The following is a 19,387-nucleotide window of genomic DNA, read 5'->3' as shown; positions in this document are numbered from 1 at the left end:
TTTACATTATTTTCAGAAATAAACCTCGTCAGCTCACTGTTACCTATCACTAGTGAACTAAATATTGAATGCAATATTAGAAGAGCACCTAGAGCTTGGGATGAGATCAAAGTGATGTCCACTAACTCCAAAATCGGAGTTGTAGCTGTGGGCTATGGAAATGGAACAACACAAACCGACGGAAACGCCTATCAAACGACGTTTGAAGCTGGTGATAGTAACATATCGATAAGTCTAGTCTTCCCCAACACAACAAAACATTGCTTCGTCAGAAGTAACTACACGTGCCAACTCTATAAACAAGGAGATATTTTTGTGGAAACATTGGCATATGTTTCAATCCCAGGTATGTTGAATCAGTATTAATCCATTGTTTGGTAATCATTAAGAATAAAATTTTATGATTTCAACAATTGAATTCTTAAATGCATTTTATATCCTAATGTCATGTGCAGTCTTCTTTCTTTTTTGATAAGCTATTATATGGCTTTGCCATTCGAGTTTTATTTTTGGTTGTAACTGTACAAAGCAACCGATTCGACCAATCTATCGTTTCATATTGATGTAGTTGAAGATGCAGCAGAAAATCTTAGAGTTGATGGAGTGACGGTAGTGAACGAGGGCGACACCTACACACTGAACTGTTCCGGGGACCTGGCACCGACATCTACTTCACTCGACCTGTTCACGCGACCACCAAACATGACGTCATTTGTAGCGTCATCCAACGATTTCTTTGTCGTCACTGGCAATCCCACTGCCTCCTGCTACCTCCCAACTACAAAGAGTTACAGTATGGTTGCTAATAGGACGGATAATGGTACAGAAGTGAGGTGTGAAGCATTTACCATCTCCTCTGGGTCTTGGACGACCTCTGATTCACGATTGATTCTTGTCGACATAGCTGGTGAGTACCAAAAATCACATTTAATTGAAAGAACTCAATCAGTGAATGGTTGTTGGAAATTCAAATTGTTTCACATAAGAGAGTTAACTCTTCAAAATTACACACATAATAGAGCTTCAGCTTCCTTTTGTCAACTTTCAAATATACCTCAAAATCGTATGATCCGGGAGGGGAGTGGACGGATTGTTTCACCGTGATAAATCCAACATCACGGCCGTTTGTGCTTGAAGCACACTCGGATACAATATCTTTTGCACATTAACAAAGTTTAAAAAATTGATACGTAGCAAACAAAAACCGAAAAATTTAGTGTCATTGATTGACGTTTCGACCATTCAAAAGTCCGGATACTCTACGAGAGAAAAATTTAAAATGTTCCAACAACCAATCTTCAACCTTAGCCTCTGGAGGGAAAGGGGCATAACTCCATACCGTTTGTCAGGACAATATAGCCGTAGTTCGCAGTATAAGAAGGCATTTGTCATCGTTTGGTTTGGTCAATTTGGTATACCGATATCAATTCCGTTATAAAAATTGTGGAAAGAAAAAGGCAGCATTTTGATGGAAAGAAAAACAGAATAAAACGACAAGAAAGAGGAATGCTATAAAAAAATTATTGTTTTTTTGTAATCATGTAATTTACATTATTTTCAGAAATAAACCTCGTCAGCTCACTTTTACCTATCACTAGTGAACTCAATATTGAATGCAATATTAGAAAATCATCTAGAGCTTGGGATGAGATCAAAGTGATGTCCACTGACTCCAATATCGGAGTTGTAGCTGTGGGCTATGGAAATGGAACAACACAAACCGACGGAAACGCCTATCAAACGAAGTTTGAAGCTGGTGATAGTAACATATCGATAAGTCTAGTCTTCCCTAACACAACAAAACATTGCTTCGTCAGAAGTAACTACACGTGCCAACTCTATAAACAAGGAGATATTTTTGTGGAAACATTGGCATATGTTTCAATCCCAGGTATGTTGAATCAGTATTAATCCATTGTTTGGTATTCATGAAGAATACAAGTTTTTGATTTAAACACTTGGATTCTTAAAATGCATTTTACATCCGAGTGTCATGTGCAGAATTCTTTCTTTTCTGATAGCTATTATATGTCTTTGCCTTTGAGTTTTATTTTTGTTGTAACTGTGTTAAATTAACAAAGTAGGCCAATTTATCGTTTCATACTGATATAGTTGAAGATGCAGCAGAAAATCTTAGAGTTGATGGAGTGACGGTAGTGAACGAGGGCGACACCTACACACTGAACTGTTCCGGGGACCTGGCACCGACATCTACTTCACTCGACCTGTTCACGCGACCACCAAACATGACGTCATTTGTAGTGTCATCAAACGATTTCGTTGTCGTCACTGGTAATCCTACTGTCTCCTGCTACCTCCCAACTACGAAGAGTTACAGTATGGTTGCTAACAGGACGGATAATGGTACAGAAGTGAGATGTGAAGCATATACCATCTCCTCTGGGTCTCGGACGATCTCTGATTCACGATTGATTCTTGTCGACGTAGCTGGTGAGTACCAACAATTACATTAAATTGAAAGAACTCAATCAGCGAATGGTTGTTGTAAATTCAAATTGTTTCACATAAGAGATTTAACTCTTCAAATTTACACACATAATATAAGCTTAAGCTTCCTTTTCTACTTTCAAATATACCTCAAAATCGTATGATGCCGGGAGGGAGTGGTGGATTGTTTTTCCCGTGACAAATCCAACATCTACGGCCGTTTGTTTTTGAAGCACACTCGGATACCAATATCTTTTGCACATTAACAAAGTATAAAAATTGCAACGTAGCCAACAAAAACCGAAAATTAGTGTCATTGTTTGACGTTTCGACCATTCAAAAGTCCTGATACTCTACGAGAGAAATTTTAAAATGTTCCAACAACCAATCCTCTACATTAGCCTCTGGAAGGAAGGGGCATAACTCAATACCGTTGTCGTAGGACAATATAGCGTAGTTCGCAGTATAAGAAGGTATTGTCATCGTTTGATTGGTGCAAATTTGGTATTATACAATTTCAATTCCCTTAAATTATTTGTGGGAAGAAAAAGTAACATTTTGATGGAAAGAAAAAAGAATTAAACGACGAAAGAGAAAATGCTATAAAAAAGATTTATTGTTTTTTTGTGATCATGTAATTTACATTATTTTCAGAAATAAACCTCGTCAGCTCACTTTTACCTATCACTGGTGAACTCAATATTGAATGTAATATTAGAAGAGCACCTAGAGCTTGGGATGAGATCAAAGTGATGTCCACTGACTCCAAAATCGGAGTTGTAGCTGTGGGCTATGGAAATGGAACAACACAAACTGACCGAAACGCCTATCAAACGACGTTTGAAACTGGTGATAGTAACATATCGATAAGTCTTGTCTTCCCCAAACACAACAAAACATTGCTTCGTCAGAAGTAACTACACGTGCCAACTCTATAAACAAGGAGATATTTTTGTGGAAACATTGGCATATGTTTCAATCCCAGGTATGTTGAATCAGTATTAATCCATTGTTTGGTAATCATTAAGAATAAAATTTTATGATTTCAACAATTGAATTCTTAAATGCATTTTATATCCTTATGTTATGTGCAGTCTTCCTTCTTTTCTAATAAGCTATTATATGGCTTTGCCATTCGAGTTTTATTTTTGGTTGTAACTGTACAAAGCAACCGATTCGACCAATCCATCGTTTCATATTGATGTAGTTGAAGATGCAGCAGAAAATCTTAGAGTTGATGGAGTGACGGTAGTGAACGAGGGCGACACCTACACACTGAACTGTTCCGGGGACCTGGCACCGACATCTACTTCACTCGACCTGTTCACGCGACCACCACAAATGACGTCATTCGTAGCGTCATTTAACGATTTCTTTGTCGTCACTGGCAATCCCACTGCCTCCTGCTACCTCCCAACTACAAAGAGTTACAGTATGGTTGCTAATAGGACGGATAATGGTACAGAAGTGAGGTGTGAAGCATTTACCATCTCCTCTGGGTCACGGACGACCTCTGATTCACGATTGATTCTTGTCGACATAGCTGGTGAGTACCAAAAATCACATTTAATTCGAAGAACTCAATCAGTGAATGTTTGTTGGAAATTCAAATTGTTTCACATAAGAGAGTTAACTCTTCAAAAGTACACACATAATAGAAGCTTAAGCTTCCTTTTGTAACTTTCAAATATGCCTCAAAATCGTGTGCTGCCGGGAGGGGCACTGGCGGATTGTTTAACCGTGACAAATCCAACATCTACGGCCGTTTGTTTTTGAAGCACACTCGGATACGATATCTTTTGCACATTAACAAAGTTAAAAATGATACTGACGCAGCAACAAAAAAAAAAAAAAAAAAAAAAAAAGTTAGTGTCATTGATTGCCGTTTCGACCATTCAAAAGTTCGGATACTCTAGGAGAAAAAATTTAAAATGTTCAAACGTCCAATCCTCTACATTAGCCTCTGTGGGAAAAGGGGCTTAACTCAATACCTTTGTGTCCGACAATAGCCTTAGTTCGAAGTATAAGAAGGCATTATCACACCTTTGATGCAAACTTGGTATTATACCGATATCAATTCCGTTATAAAAATTGTGGAAAGAAAAAGGCAGCATTTTGATGGAAAGAAAAACAGAATAAAACGACAAGAAAGAGGAATGCTATAAAAAAATTATTGTTTTTTTGTAATCATGTAATTTACATTATTTTCAGAAATAAACCTCGTCAGCTCACTTTTACCTATCACTAGTGAACTCAATATTGAATGCAATATTAGAAAATCATCTAGAGCTTGGGATGAGATCAAAGTGATGTCCATTGACTCCAATATCGGAGTTGTAGCTGTGGGCTATAGAAATGGAACAACACAAACTGACCGAAACGCCTATCAAACGACGTTTGAAACTGGTGATAGTAACATATCGATAAGTCTTGTCTTCCCCAACACAACAAAACATTGTTTCGTCAGAAGTAACTACACGTGCCAACTCTATACACAAGGATACATTTTTGTGGAAACAATGGCAAATGTTTCAATCCCAGGTATGTTGAATCAGTATTTATCCATTGTTTGGTAATTATTAAGAATACAAGTTTATGATTTAAACACTTGGATTCTTAAATGCATTTTACATTCGAGTGCCATGTGCAGAATTCTATCTTTTCTAATAATTATTATATTTCAAGTTTCATTTTTGTTGTAACTGTGTTAATTAACAAAGTAGGCTAATTCATCGTTTCATACTGATGTAGTTGAAGATGCAGCAGAAAAACTTAGAGTTGATGGAGTGACGGTAGTGAACGAGGGCGACACCTACACACTGAACTGTTCCGGGGACCTGGCACCGACATCTACTTCACTTGACTTGTACACGCGACCACCAAACATGACGTGATTTGTAGCGTCATCCGTCGATTTCGTTGTCGTCACTGGCAATCCCACTGCCTCCTGCTACCTCCCAACTACGAAGAGTTACAGTATGGTTGCTAACAGGACGGATAATGGTACAGAAGTGAGATGTGAAGCATATACCATCTCCTCTGGGTCTTGGACGACCTCTGATTCACGATTGATTCTTGTCGACATAGCTGGTGAGTACCAAAAATCACATTTAATTGAAAGAACTCAATCAGTGAATGGTTGTTGGAAATTCAAATTGTTTCACATAAGAAAGTTAACTCTTCAAAAGTACACACATAATAGAAGCTTAAGCTTCCTTTTGTAACTTTCAAATATGCCTCAAAATCGTGTGCTGCCGGGAGGGGCACTGGCGGATTGTTTCACCGTGACAATCCAACATCTACGGCCGTTTGTTCATGAAGCCGCTTGGATACGACATCTTTTGTAAGTTACCAAAGTATAAAATTTGTGACGTAGTCAACAAAAAAAAACGAAAAAGTTTTAGTGTCATTGATTGCCGTTTCGACCATTCAAAAGTCCAGATACTCTACGAGAGAAATTTTAAAATATTCAAACATCTAATCCTCTACATTAGCCTCTGGGGGAAAGGGCACAACTCGATACCATTGTGTCAGACAATAGCCGTAGTTCGAAGTATAAGAAGGTATTATCACACGTTTGATGCAAACTTGGTACTATACCATTATCAATTCCGTTAAAAAAATTATGGAAAGAAAAAGGCAGCATTTTGATGGAAAAAAAACAGAATTAAACGACAAGAAAGAGAAATGCTATAAAACAATTTATTGTTTTTTTTGTAATCATGTAATTTACATTATTTTCAGAAATAAACCTCGTCAGTTCACTTTTACCTATCACTAGTGAATTCAACATTGAATGCAATATTAGAAGAGCACCTAGAGCTTGGGATGAGATCAAAGTGATGTCCACTGACTCCAAAATCGGAGTTGTAGCTGTGGGCTATAGAAATGGAACAACACAAAACTGACCGAAACGCCTATCAAACGACGTTTGAAACTGGTGATAGTAACATATCGATAAGTCTTGTCTTCCCCAACACAACAAAACATTGTTTCGTCAGAAGTAACTACACGTGCCAACTCTATACACAAGGATACATTTTTATGGAAACAATGGCAAATGTTTCAATCCCAGGTACGTTGAATCAGTATTTATCCATTGTTTGGTAATTATTAAGAATACAAGTTTATGATTTAAACACTTGGATTCTTAAATGCATTTTACATTCGAGTGCCATGTGCAGAATTCTATCTTTTCTAATAATTCATTAGATGTTCAAGTTTCATTTTTGTTGTAATTGTGTTAATTAACAAAGTAGGCTAATTCATCGTTTCATACTAATGTAGTTGAAGATGCAGCAGAAAAACTGAGAGTTGATGGAGTGACGGTAGTGAACGAGGGCGACACCTACACACTGAACTGTTCCGGGGACCTGGCACTGACATCTACTTCACTTGACTTGTACACGCGACCACCAAACACGACGTCATTTGTAGCGTCATCCAACGATTTCGTTGTCATCACTGGTAATCTCACTGACTCCTGCTACCTCCCAACTACGAAGAGTTACAGTATGGTTGCTAACAGGATGGATAATGGTACAGAAGTGAGGTGTGAAACATTTACCATCTCCTCTGGGTCACGAACGACCTCTGATTCACGATTGATTCTTGTCGACATAGCTGGTGAGTACCAAAAATCACATTCAATTGGAAGAACTCGATCAGCGAATGGTTTTTGGAAATTCAAATTGTTTCACATACGAGATTTAACTCTTCAAAATTACACACATAATAGAAGCTTAAGCTTCCTTTGTTACTTTCAAATATAACTCAAATCGTGTGATGCCGGGAGGGGCAGGTGGCGGATTGTTTACACCGTGACAATCCAACATCTACGGCCGTTTGTTCATGAAGCCGCTTGGATATTATATCTTTTGTAAATTACCAAAGTATAAAAATTGCAACGTAGTCAACAAAAAAAAAAAGTCTTAGTGTCATTGATTGCCGTTTCGATCATTCAAAGTCCGGATACTCTAGGAGAGAAATTTTAAAATGTTCAAACGTCCAATCCGCTACATTAGCCTCTGTGGGAAAAGGGGCTTAACTCAATACCTTTGTGTCCGACAATAGCCTTAGTTCGAAGTATAAGAAGGCATTATCACACCTTTGATGCAAACTTGGTATTATACCGATATCAATTCCGTTATAAAAATTGTGGAAAGAAAAAGGCAGCATTTTGATGGAAAGAAAAACAGAATTAAACGACAAGAAAGAGAAAATGCTATAAAACAATTTATTGTTTTTTTGTATTCATGTAATTTACATTATTTTCAGAAATAAACCTCGTCAGTTCACTTTTACCTATCACTAGTGAATTCAACATTGAATGTAATATTAGAAGAGCACCTAGAGCTTGGGATGAGATCAAAGTGATGTCCATTGACTCCAATATCGGAGTTGTAGCTGTGGGCTATGGAAATGGAACAACACAAAACCGACGGAAACGCCTATCAAACGACGTTTGAAGCTGGTGATAGTAACATATCGATAAGTCTTGTCTTCCCTAACACAACAAAACATTGTTTCGTCAGAAGTAACTACACGTGCCAACTTTATGCACAAGGAGACATTTTTGTGGAAACATTGGCATATGTTTCAATCCCAGGTATGTTGAATCAGTATTAATCCATTGTTTGGTAATCATTAAGAATAAAATTTTATGATTTCAACGATTGAATTCTTAAATGCATTTTATATCCTAATGTCATGTGCAGTCTTCTTTCTTTTTTGATAAGCTATCATATGTCTTTGCCATTCGAGTTTTATTTTTGGTTGTAACTGTATAAATCAACCAATTCGACCAATTTATCGTTTCATACTGATGTAGTTGAAGATGCAGCAGAAAATCTTAGAGTTGATGGAGTGACGGTAGTGAACGAGGGCGACACCTACACAATGAACTGTTCCGGGGACCTGGCACCGACATCTACTTCACTCGACCTGTTCACGCGACCACCACAAATGACGTCATTCGTAGCGTCATTTAACGATTTCTTTGTCGTCACTGGCAATCCCACTGCCTCCTGCTACCTCCCAACTACAAAGAGTTACAGTATGGTTGCTAATAGGACGGATAATGGTACAGAAGTGAGGTGTGAAGCATTTACCATCTCCTCTGGTTTGCAGACGACCTCTGATTCACGATTGATTCTTGTCGACATAGCTGGTGAGTACCAAAAATCACATTTAATTCGAAGAACTCAATCAGTGAATGTTTGTTGGAAATTCAAATTGTTTCACATAAGAGAGTTAACTCTTCAAAAGTACACACATAATAGAAGCTTGAGCTTCCTTTTGTAACTTTCAAATATGCTTCAAAATCGTATGTTGCTGGGATGGGAATGTTGCGGATTGTTTAACCATGACAAATCCAACATCTACGGCCGTTTGTTTTTGAATCACACTCGGATACAATATCTTTTGCACATTAACAAAGTATAAAAAATTGCTACGTAGCCAAACAAAAAAAAAATGTTTTAGTTCATTGTTTGACGTTTGACCATTCAAAAGTCCGATACTCTACGAGAGAAATTTTAAAATGTTCCAATATCCAATCCTCTACATTAGCCTCTCGAAGGAAAGGGGCATAACTCAACACCGTTTTGTCAGACAATAGCCGTAGTTCGCAGTATAAGAAGGCATTATCACACGTTTGATATCAATTTGGTATTGTACCAATATCAATTCCATTAGCATTTTTATGGAAAGAAAAAGGCAGCATTTTGATGGAAAGAAAAAAAAGAATTAAACGACAACAAAGTGAAATGCTATAAAAAAATGTTATTTTTTGTGATCATGTAATTTACATTATTTTCAGAAATAAACCTCGTCAGCTCACTGTTACCTATCACTAGTGAACTCAATATTGAATGCAATATTAGAAGAGCACCTAGAGCTTGGGATGAGATCAAAGTGATGTCCACTGACTCCAATATCGGAGTTGTAGCTGTGGGCTATGGAAATGGAACAACACAAACTGACGGAAACGCCTATCAAACGACGTTTGAAGCTGGTGATAGTAACATATCGATAAGTCTTGTCTTCCCCAACACAACAAAACATTGCTTCGTCAGAAGTAACTACACGTGCCAACTCTATAAACAAGGAAAGATTTTTGTGGAAACATTGGAATACATTTCCATCCCAGGTAGTTTACAACATGAATGTTTAATGTGAAATGCAATTCTTGCATAGGTAATTCATTTATGTTCTTCAATTTTTTAATAATAGAATCAATCGAATAGAAGGAGTCACGAATTAAACTAACGGAGTAACATTGATGTGATATACAATTAAAGCAATGTCAATCGGCTTTATAGGTAAAGTGTTTTTTCCGCTTGTTGAATATGGACCAAAAAGGTTCGATTAAGCTGATGATTTGATGGTGATATAAAATTTCAGTTTTAGATGCTGTTGAAAACATTGGAATCGTTAACAATGCAACATGGAATGAAGGAGATAGATACGAAATAAATTGTACCGGGGACCTTGCTCCGCCAAGTAGTAGTTTAGACTTATACATAAGACATGTAAACGATACATCTTTTATGAAGTCTACGGTGGAACCAGAAATTGTAGTAAGCGGTCAGACGAACAACTGCTTCCTACAGACGACAAAGGTCTATTCATTTGTCGCCGACAGAACTGATAACGGGACTATATTTAGATGTGAAGGTATTAATGGGACAGCGGTCTCTGAAGACAGACCACTTGTAGTGCGAGTTGCCGGTAATTATTGTTTAGCGTCTTTTCCTGCTGCAGTTTGTTCATTGACTCTATATTTATAGATTTTCCAATTATGATATTTACAAACATTCCGATTATCATCATGTAATGTTGTTTCGATACTTCATATAAGCATTGATACAATGCTGTTGATTTTTTTCATAATGCCGGCGGTAATTAGAATTCACGGATGTTGAAAGATTACACAAAGATGACAAGATAATCAAATCATGTGTCGTACAGACAATGCATTATGTTTCATCAAACTTTTAATTTAATTTATACATTCAGTAATACTATTTTCATTATGAAATTGCCAAGAGACAATGATAAAATTTTATTTGAACAACACTGTACACGAGTAAATGTACAAAATGATATTTTCCAGAAATGGAAATGAACGATTCGGTCACTACCCCCGGAGAGGCGATCACCATCAGCTGTAACGTCCGCTATCCACCATCAGACTGGGAAGATATCAGTATAGTTTCAGTAGATAATGCTGATATACACGGTCGGGTGTATCCAAACGGAACGGTTGTCAGGGGTAACAGTTCCTATACGGTAGAACTACAACAGAACAGTGAGGACATGACACTTAGTATATTTTTCCCGAACATCACAACACACTGCACTGCAAGAGGGAACTACCTGTGTACATTGACATTTATGGGAAGTGACTTCATCAAAGCTACCTCAATTGTCATAGTTTCCGGTAGGTACTGACATTAATTTTACTAATGACAAATTTGACATTAAGTTCTAATAACCGTAACGCCAATAGCTTTGGAAACATTTATTGTATTTAATTTTACGATTACTTTATAAAAAATAAAATGGTTTATTATGTGATATTCTATTTTCTTATCAAGGGATTATTTTTTCTAATTAAATTATAATAATGTGACGTCACGATAACGTCTGACTTTCTCGAGTTTTTCATAAAGATCCGAAAAAATAATTGGCAAATTAGAGATTCAGATGAAAACATGGAAGCAAAGAGAAAATAATTATTTATAATTAGACTACTTGTTTATCTCATAATTATTTAAAGTGATTCTTTCCACAATAGATGTTGCCAGTGGACTTACTCTGGAAGGAAACAGTTCAGTTGAGGAAGGAGAACGTTATAGTATAAACTGCTCTAGTAGACTAGCGACAGAGGGAGGAAGCCTCGACCTCTATGTAAAATCTGCAAATTCCTCCGATTTCGTCAGATCATCTGTAATCCCAACAACAACTGTTGGTGACGTTGCCGATTCGTGTTACCAGTCTGTCACACACACTTATGATTTCATCGCCGATGCGGACTTGAATGGGACAGAATTCCGTTGTGTGGCCACCAATGATAAGCTGTCTAGTTACCAGGGTAGTAGTTCTATTGATATGGTGGTGGACTTTGCAGGTAAGGAACTTTGCCACATCACCATCAACTTTATGTATGAGATAAAAGATAAACAATGATTGTAACAAGCGTCGGTCTTGTCTACTATGCTATTTTGTAATTGTTAGCGACTTTACAGTTTTCAAATGTTTTATATAATGCACAGAGAAAAAATGGAATTATGAATTATTTTTGATAAGGGGGAATAACATTATGAATGAGGGGTTTATTTCTGGATAAACTAGTGCAAAATGTGTCACATATAATGCGAGTTAAGTGTGTTTCAAGTTCATTTTTTTTAAATATAAATTTGTTAGAACGTGATATACACAAACCATATCAAGAAATTGTTACATGGTTGCTGAACATACGGGAACCATTGTGTACCCGATTTGAGTCATATTCTATATTTAGTAACTGTGATGGGAGCGTAGGATGTTTGAAAACAATCCCGAAATTTCATACGTAGTCCCCACAATTCACCAACACGTATTATCGACAAATGCATAGAATCATGGTAGATTAAAGCAATCGAGTGAACAAACTTAGCATTTGATGTTGTTTTATAATAAAGGATTTTTTTGTGAATTGTATTTTACGGTTAGGATGCTTATTCCTTTTTGCATCAGATTTCAGCACGAATTTCCACTTCCAAAACAGCACATGGATACCGGCGTATGGGGATAAAAACAGTCCTGAATTTAAAACTTTTGCACAACAAATCGAAAGTGAGGTAATTCACACCTTGTAGCACATCAATATGTAAGCTGTTGTTTGTTTTAGACCTCCGATAATCTGATACAAAACTGATTGTTCGTAGAACGGCATTTAAATAGCAGCTTCTAGCTACAAAACGTGGAAAAGTTGTTAATTGTTAAGCAATTATCCTAAGTTATATTGTATCCACAATTATAAATTATATAGCTTGCGGTACATGTATATGCAGTATATGAGTAGACTTGATAACTTGCTTAATTCGAATACTCGGATAACTCGAAGTTTTGTCTCGGTCCCTTCGAGTTCGTATTAACCGAGTTCCACTGTATTTTTGTTCAGCATATAAAGTTTTTATAATTATGTGTCGCTTTGTTTACTTTTCAGACTAATTATGTCTACAGTCGGAGTTTTATTAGTGACAATTACAAGAAGAGCAAAGTTATAGAACTCAAGTAAGTACAGCAGTGCTATCTTTATAATGTTTAAATATATCTATAGTTTAGTTATGCCATCCATTGTTGTTTCTGCGCTTTAACTCCCGGATTATGGGGCCATTACTTGTAGCTGTCCTATATGTTATCTTTTACTGTGTTACACGTGACTCTTATATAAAACAGTCACTTATAAGACGGTATATCAGAAATATTTCGTTATTCTTTCGATTAAAAAACATGAAGTCCCAAACAACGAATATGAACAATTTTTAATCATCTATTGACTCAAAATTAAACACATCTACAGAATTTCAATATTTATCCGATGAGTTTTCTTATTTTTATTACTTCGCCATTTTACACATATCTATACAGCATTTACTAAAATGTCTGCTTTCCGAAAAACTATCCTATTATTTGCAAACTATTTTGACTTTAAATTTCCAAATTATCTTGTTGCTTTACATTTGTTTTATTTTCATATTACTATATAGTATTTCTTAGTTGATTTCCAGATGGTCTGCCTAAATCCCTTGGGCCTATTGTTGAATGTTAATGTAACAGCTGATAGTATTGATATATGTATTCTAGTTCCCTGATAAATTAAACAAGATTGTCACTATAGTCGAGAGGACGAAATTTTAAATTCCCCTACTACATTGAAAGTCCTGGGGCAACGTTTGTTTTGAACTCACCTGACAACATTGCTATATACGATCACTTTAGAAGGACCCTTTATAACAAATATCTGGGTGGGTCTAATTTCATATGTCATTATTTACCAAATCAAAAATATTGTGATGATTGTCGTTTTCAGTGTTAATTCATTTGCGATACACACTAATGTGTTTATCCAGTCCTTTTAGTGACAAGCCACACTGAAACCACCTTACTCTATCGCTTGAATTGAGAATCATTCTATTTATATTTTTCATAAAAGGTAGACTGTCCTTTCTAGTTTCCTCTAAAGGATTTCGTTTTTATATCTTCATTTTAGGTTTACCCTTGCCACAAAAAGCACATCAAAACATATGTCTTCATGTTATTCTTTCTTCCAATGTTGCTTAAAGATATGTACTAATGACTTAATTTTATGGTTTTTAAGGATTTTTAAATAAATGATATTTCCTCCCTGTGACATCCCTTAACGTATAAAGAATATTCCCATATCATGTACATACCTTCAGTAGGTGATAGAGAATTCATAACTATATCAAATAAAATATGTTTTCCGCAATAAACGAAATATCGCTATTTGGGAAATACATCTGGACCCAATTTTAGAGAAAAAAAATCTTTTTTTTTCTGAAAAAATTTCTGAAGAAAAGTTTGTTTATTAGAATTTCAATGAAGAGTAACATATTTGCAATAAGAAAAACCAATAAAAAGTATACTTCACTCATGTTATTTTCAAAATATGACTGATTTGCTTTCTTATACCAATAAATTTTGGTTTTAGAACGTTTTAAAATCCGTAGCATCTTTCAAAGTGTTATGTTATTCGTTTACCGCTGTAAGTTTTCTATATTTATTATATTATGAGAGCATGCAGGATAACACAGTTATTGCATAGTTTGATGATTTTATTTATATGTTATATAAATTATAACAAACCAGTTACCAAGCTAGACCTGACCTAAACTTTCAAAAAGAGTCTAATTCAGCAGCGAATAAATCACCTTTGTCAGAATAAGCAAATTTTTGCTCTGTGTGATACTGTATTGAAGTCGACTATTTTCGTTTTCTTTCAAATTATAAGTAACGATTTTGATTAAAAATTCAATGGAAATATTTTCGAGCAACTTTATTTTCGTATTTTGTTTGCCCGTTCCCGGACGAAAAATAGTATATCGTTATCTTTTGATGAGTTACTATCGCATCTCGGATCTCGATTTTTTTTCCATTCGAAACATCACGAACTTCCTTCGGCATCGATATACTGTGTAAATTTATTTCTATACCACAAAAATATCGTATACAATTCTTATGATAACGTTTATTCAGTTGTTACTGACGCGAAGTTTTTCATTCTGGGTCCCTGTAAATCCATGTGTATCCTATCTTATAGGTTAGCGACTATAAGATTCCTGGATTTTACTTCATGAATGAATCTTCAAAATTATACTATATTTACCTATAACCAAACACGTCAAGTAAACACCCGGAAAGCTTCTAGACGAAATATTTGCTCGAATACCTATGTCAGAAGCGAGTTATAATCGATGGATACGGAGAAATATACATTTATCGGGATCCGGAATGCGATGATACAAACGTATGACGTCACAAAAAGGGACGGTCTTCGTCAAGTTTAGTTTCTCGAGTCTACCACATTTACAACTCAGTTAATAAAACTATATTTGTTTTGTAACCGTATATTTGATTTATATGACATTTATCATCTGCTTTATTAGGCCAGGAAGTGTCCAAGCCACACTTGCCATGCATATAAATCCGGACATTACACTCAATGATGGTTCAGGCAATCAGATAAATACCAAATTGACCCCCACTGATATCATAACAGCATTTACAGAAACCCTTCCGTGGATTGAAACAGATTTAACTACTGCTGTAGCAGACCTGACGAGCAACGATGTAATCACCATTCCCGGTAAGTAATATTGTTCTTTTATTAATCGCAGTTTGATAAAATGGACATTTTATTAGATTAAATTGATTGCCTCATTAAACAAATACTAATAGCTCTCTATAGACGCTACTTTGAGATTATAAACATTCAATGAAAATCATACCCTATAATTATAGACAGATAAAATATGGACACGACTTAAAGGTAAAATATGAACGAATGAAGGATGAATATCGAATTTTCTTTCGCCGGATCAAAAGATTGAAATCTGAAAACGATAGTGTTCGCCATCTGTATCGAATGATTTCTTTATTCATTTCGATAAATAGATATCTACGACATTGTTTCTGGGCTGGTATTTCTTCAGTCATTGTTAATTTTTCCTGCCCTGGTTTTATCTAAGCTTTTTGATAAAACACATAAAACAATAGTCAAATTCCAACTCGCCTTCTTTGAATTATTTTTAATTTCTTTCGATGTAATGCCACAAGCGAAACACCACTACATGTGTATGCTTTGTTATTTTGGAAAAAAATAAAATGTATTATAATTTAACAACTGTGCACAATAATAATAATTTACAATATTTGTGAGTTGTATTTCATTTGATTTTTTTTATAATGAAACACTACGCAAAATGATTTTGGATTTATTTATGGCCAATGCACCTATTTTAATAGTTTATTTAATATATGATTTATAACAAATACCCAATTTTTCAGCAATTATGATAATTTATTTCAGGTCCGGACACCGATTATGGTAAGTCCGTATGACGTTCGTTATCAAAGAAAATCTTTGTGATAAAAAGCACCGGCTTTTTCATTGAATTGTCAGTTACAGCGGTTTTCCATACGCCAATATGAAATATATTCTTTTATACACAAGTTTTATAGGCCTACTAAAGTAAATGGATCGTAAAGGTGTTGTTGAACCCTTCTCGGACCCCTCAAAATACATCACTTGTTCAACTTTTACGAATACATGTAGTTAGTTCAAGGATGTGCCCTATGATTTCGAAATGAAAGGTCACTTCACTGTATTTAGATGTACTTCATTGATGCTTGGGTGGTTATTTCAGAAAAAAAATGTACTCGATATTCGCAATTCAATATGTTAATCACCAAATTATATGTCTGAAAGTTCGACTGACTTAAGGACCAAAAAGATGCCAAAATACACGTACATGTATTCTTGTTTATAATCAATCACTCCAACCAAATAAGCGCTGGTAAAACATGAATAGTATGTGGAGGACGAAGTTTATTGAAATACATTCAGACAATACCAGCTCAGTAGCGACACGACATGGTTGAATTATACTTTATATTTGGGGCTAAACTCATGAGGCTGTCCGTGACTTGAATCTAAACTGACTTTCTAGAAGTACAGAGTCACTGATATTATATATGGAGGCCTTAATCCCATCATAAAAACTAACAGAAGAAATATCATCAGAAACCCTTTTATTGAAGTTTGAACTTATAATTTAGAAAAGAAAAGTAATATTAAATAATTTATTGGTTATATTTTTTTGCTTCATTTATATCATGTTTTTTTCAGACTGTGTTACAAAGACAGATGTTGTATTTCTCCTAGATGCCTCTGGAAGTATTGGATCTACGAACTTCATACTTATGAAATATTTCATCCAAAATTACACTGCTGGAGTAATGTTAGGTCCGGACGCCATTCAGATAAGCGTTGCAAAGTATTCCAATTATCCCAACAACGAATTCTGGCTTAACGAGTACCATGGAGTAGCGGGTAATCAAAGTATTGCTAAAGCAATCAACTATATACAATACACCGGTGGGGGAACGTATATAGAAAGTGGGTTAAACTTTGTAATGAATAATTCCCTTAAAGCTACGAATGGAGCCAGAGATGATGCCTCAAAAGTAATAATTTTAATGACTGATGGAATCGCTCATGATAATCCGGCAACGGCCGCTGATATGCTGAAGAGAGAGGGAGTCCTTATTGCTTGTGTGGCCATAGGAAACGGCATTAGATATGACCAATTACAAAACATCGCGTACAACGACACCTACATATTCAATGCGTCCGACTTTAATGTTCTTGCTGGAATCGCGGCAACTGTGAAAGGGTCGTCATGTGAAATAAGTAACGAGACGTGAAACAGTTGAAAATATATACGACCCGTTAGAAATCATTAGAAAGGTTTCCATTGAATATTATTACAAATGTACAGTTCCCATTTAAAATCATTACAATTATTTTCATAGAAAATCATTACAAACGTACAACGACACGTACATATTCAACGCGTCCGCCTGCGAAGTTTTAACAGGGATCGTATCGACTGTCAATTGATCGTCACGTGGTGGGCAGCAAGACATAGGAACAGTTTGAGGCAGACATTATTTTTGAAGTTTCAGAATGAAAAGTTTGATATAATCAAGAGGACACACGCCTTTTAAAGTTATCAGAATGTATCCGTTTAATACTCAGTCGACAATGTATGTCGTACATTCATAATGTATTTCTCTACTATATTCATGAACTATTAAAACAGTAGTTATGTTTGTCATGCAATGTCCAATATAAAAGGGTAGATAAAAAAAAAACAAAAACAATGTAAGGTATTGATTGTATGTACAATTATTATGGTTAAAATATATTCAACCAGGCAAAGTCCTCATGATTATTGTTCAGGTGACTGACAATGCACTAGTATATTAATTTGTGGTACTAAACTCCTCCAGTGTTTTTACAGTGTCAATGCATATACTGTGTCGATATATTAACCTTTTTCACATTACGTATTGTGTAATGAATGCCATAATTCATCTCTAACATCGATCAAACGCCAATAATTGTTAGGAAGTATATTCTATGGTAAATCGCGAATGTTGAAGTTTTCTTGTTGATTTTATCCAAGTTTAAATTTATCTTTATTTTCGTAGTATATGGCGATGTGGAAATAAAACTACGTTACCATGTGGTCAGTATTTGCAAGTTTAAAAGTTAAATCAACATTACCAAATATATATATATAAATCAACATGCAGACACATGACATACATGTACCGACATCAATTAATACACGTACGTCCATATTGTATATTTCGAGTAATAATTACATCATTCTTGTAATAAACCTACATGGGATGAATTAACAAATAAAATATATGTTTACACAGCACTGTATCGGTGTGTTTTTTATTTCATCATCCGGCCATTCCCATTGCAAGATCTGGTACTTCTGTGAATTTTACAGTATACCTTGAAGTCATATATTCCTAGCTGCCTTAGTCCATTATCAGCTTTAATATTTTCCAATGCTGCATTTAACCTGTATGTTGTATGACTAATTACCTACATTAAATTATTTGTGTTATGTATAAAAGTATCCCATGGACATTCCAACTAGCATATATTTCATCATAACTTGTGTTACAATCACAACATAGAGTCGGTACCCAGTGGTGTTACAGGTGGGACAATGAATAACAATTTTCAGTATTAATATGTTTCAAAACTTATTAATGAATTCGGTTTGAGGTGATAGATGAGCAATATAGTTACTGGAACGATCCCTACTGGCACATCTCCAACCCCTCACCCAGGACCAATAGACATAATTCATATCAATATAATTACAAATGGTCAATTCACATTAAATCAAAAGATTAAAAACCTATAGATGATTACAAAATATACGCTATAAGATTAAATAAAACATACCTGTTGTTTAATTATACAGGTATAACATATAATATAACGTCCCTTAAGGATAGAAAACAGGTTTTGGCACATAACCTATCTAGGGATATATTGCTTAAAGTCACAACAAGTGTTTTCTTCAATGCTTAATTCTTAAAACTATAACATTATTTATTATGTTTTCTTCAAGTAGAAGATCGGATCTAACATCATCATATAAAATACAATTTAATAAAACATGAATTTCTGTTTCCACAACATTTGTGCAGTGTAAACATCTTCCATTCTCTAGTGGAATTCTTTCGTAGCGACGGGTTTCGATACCTATAGGAGCCACTCCACATTTAAATTTAGCCAACGCACTACGGTGACATTTAGGCATAACTAACTTCA

At 35.3% G+C, this 19,387-nt stretch overlaps 1 protein-coding gene across 1 annotated transcript in view; it reads left to right on the top strand.

Annotated features, from left to right (window-relative positions):
• Positions 1-19,387, top strand: part of LOC138307096 (uncharacterized) — a 41,583-nt gene that overhangs the window by 2,399 nt on the left and 19,797 nt on the right. Inside the window, 20 exon segments of the mRNA XM_069247726.1 lie at positions 17-346; positions 569-907; positions 1,562-1,891; positions 2,113-2,451; positions 3,103-3,329; positions 3,331-3,433; positions 3,656-3,994; positions 4,660-4,989; positions 5,200-5,538; positions 6,193-6,350; positions 6,352-6,523; positions 6,736-7,074; positions 7,726-7,883; positions 7,885-8,056; positions 8,279-8,617; positions 9,269-9,598; positions 9,853-10,179; positions 10,565-10,891; positions 11,249-11,581; positions 12,190-12,267. Coding sequence (XP_069103827.1) covers positions 17-346; positions 569-907; positions 1,562-1,891; positions 2,113-2,451; positions 3,103-3,329; positions 3,331-3,433; positions 3,656-3,994; positions 4,660-4,989; positions 5,200-5,538; positions 6,193-6,350; positions 6,352-6,523; positions 6,736-7,074; positions 7,726-7,883; positions 7,885-8,056; positions 8,279-8,617; positions 9,269-9,598; positions 9,853-10,179; positions 10,565-10,891; positions 11,249-11,581; positions 12,190-12,267 — 5,409 coding nt within the window.

Source organism: Argopecten irradians, chromosome 14, assembly GCF_041381155.1.
Source record: "Argopecten irradians isolate NY chromosome 14, Ai_NY, whole genome shotgun sequence".
Classification (NCBI taxonomy): Eukaryota; Metazoa; Mollusca; class Bivalvia; order Pectinida; family Pectinidae; genus Argopecten; species Argopecten irradians.
The sequence above is the reverse complement of the archived record's forward strand: the minus strand, read 5'-3'. Positions and strand labels throughout refer to the sequence as shown.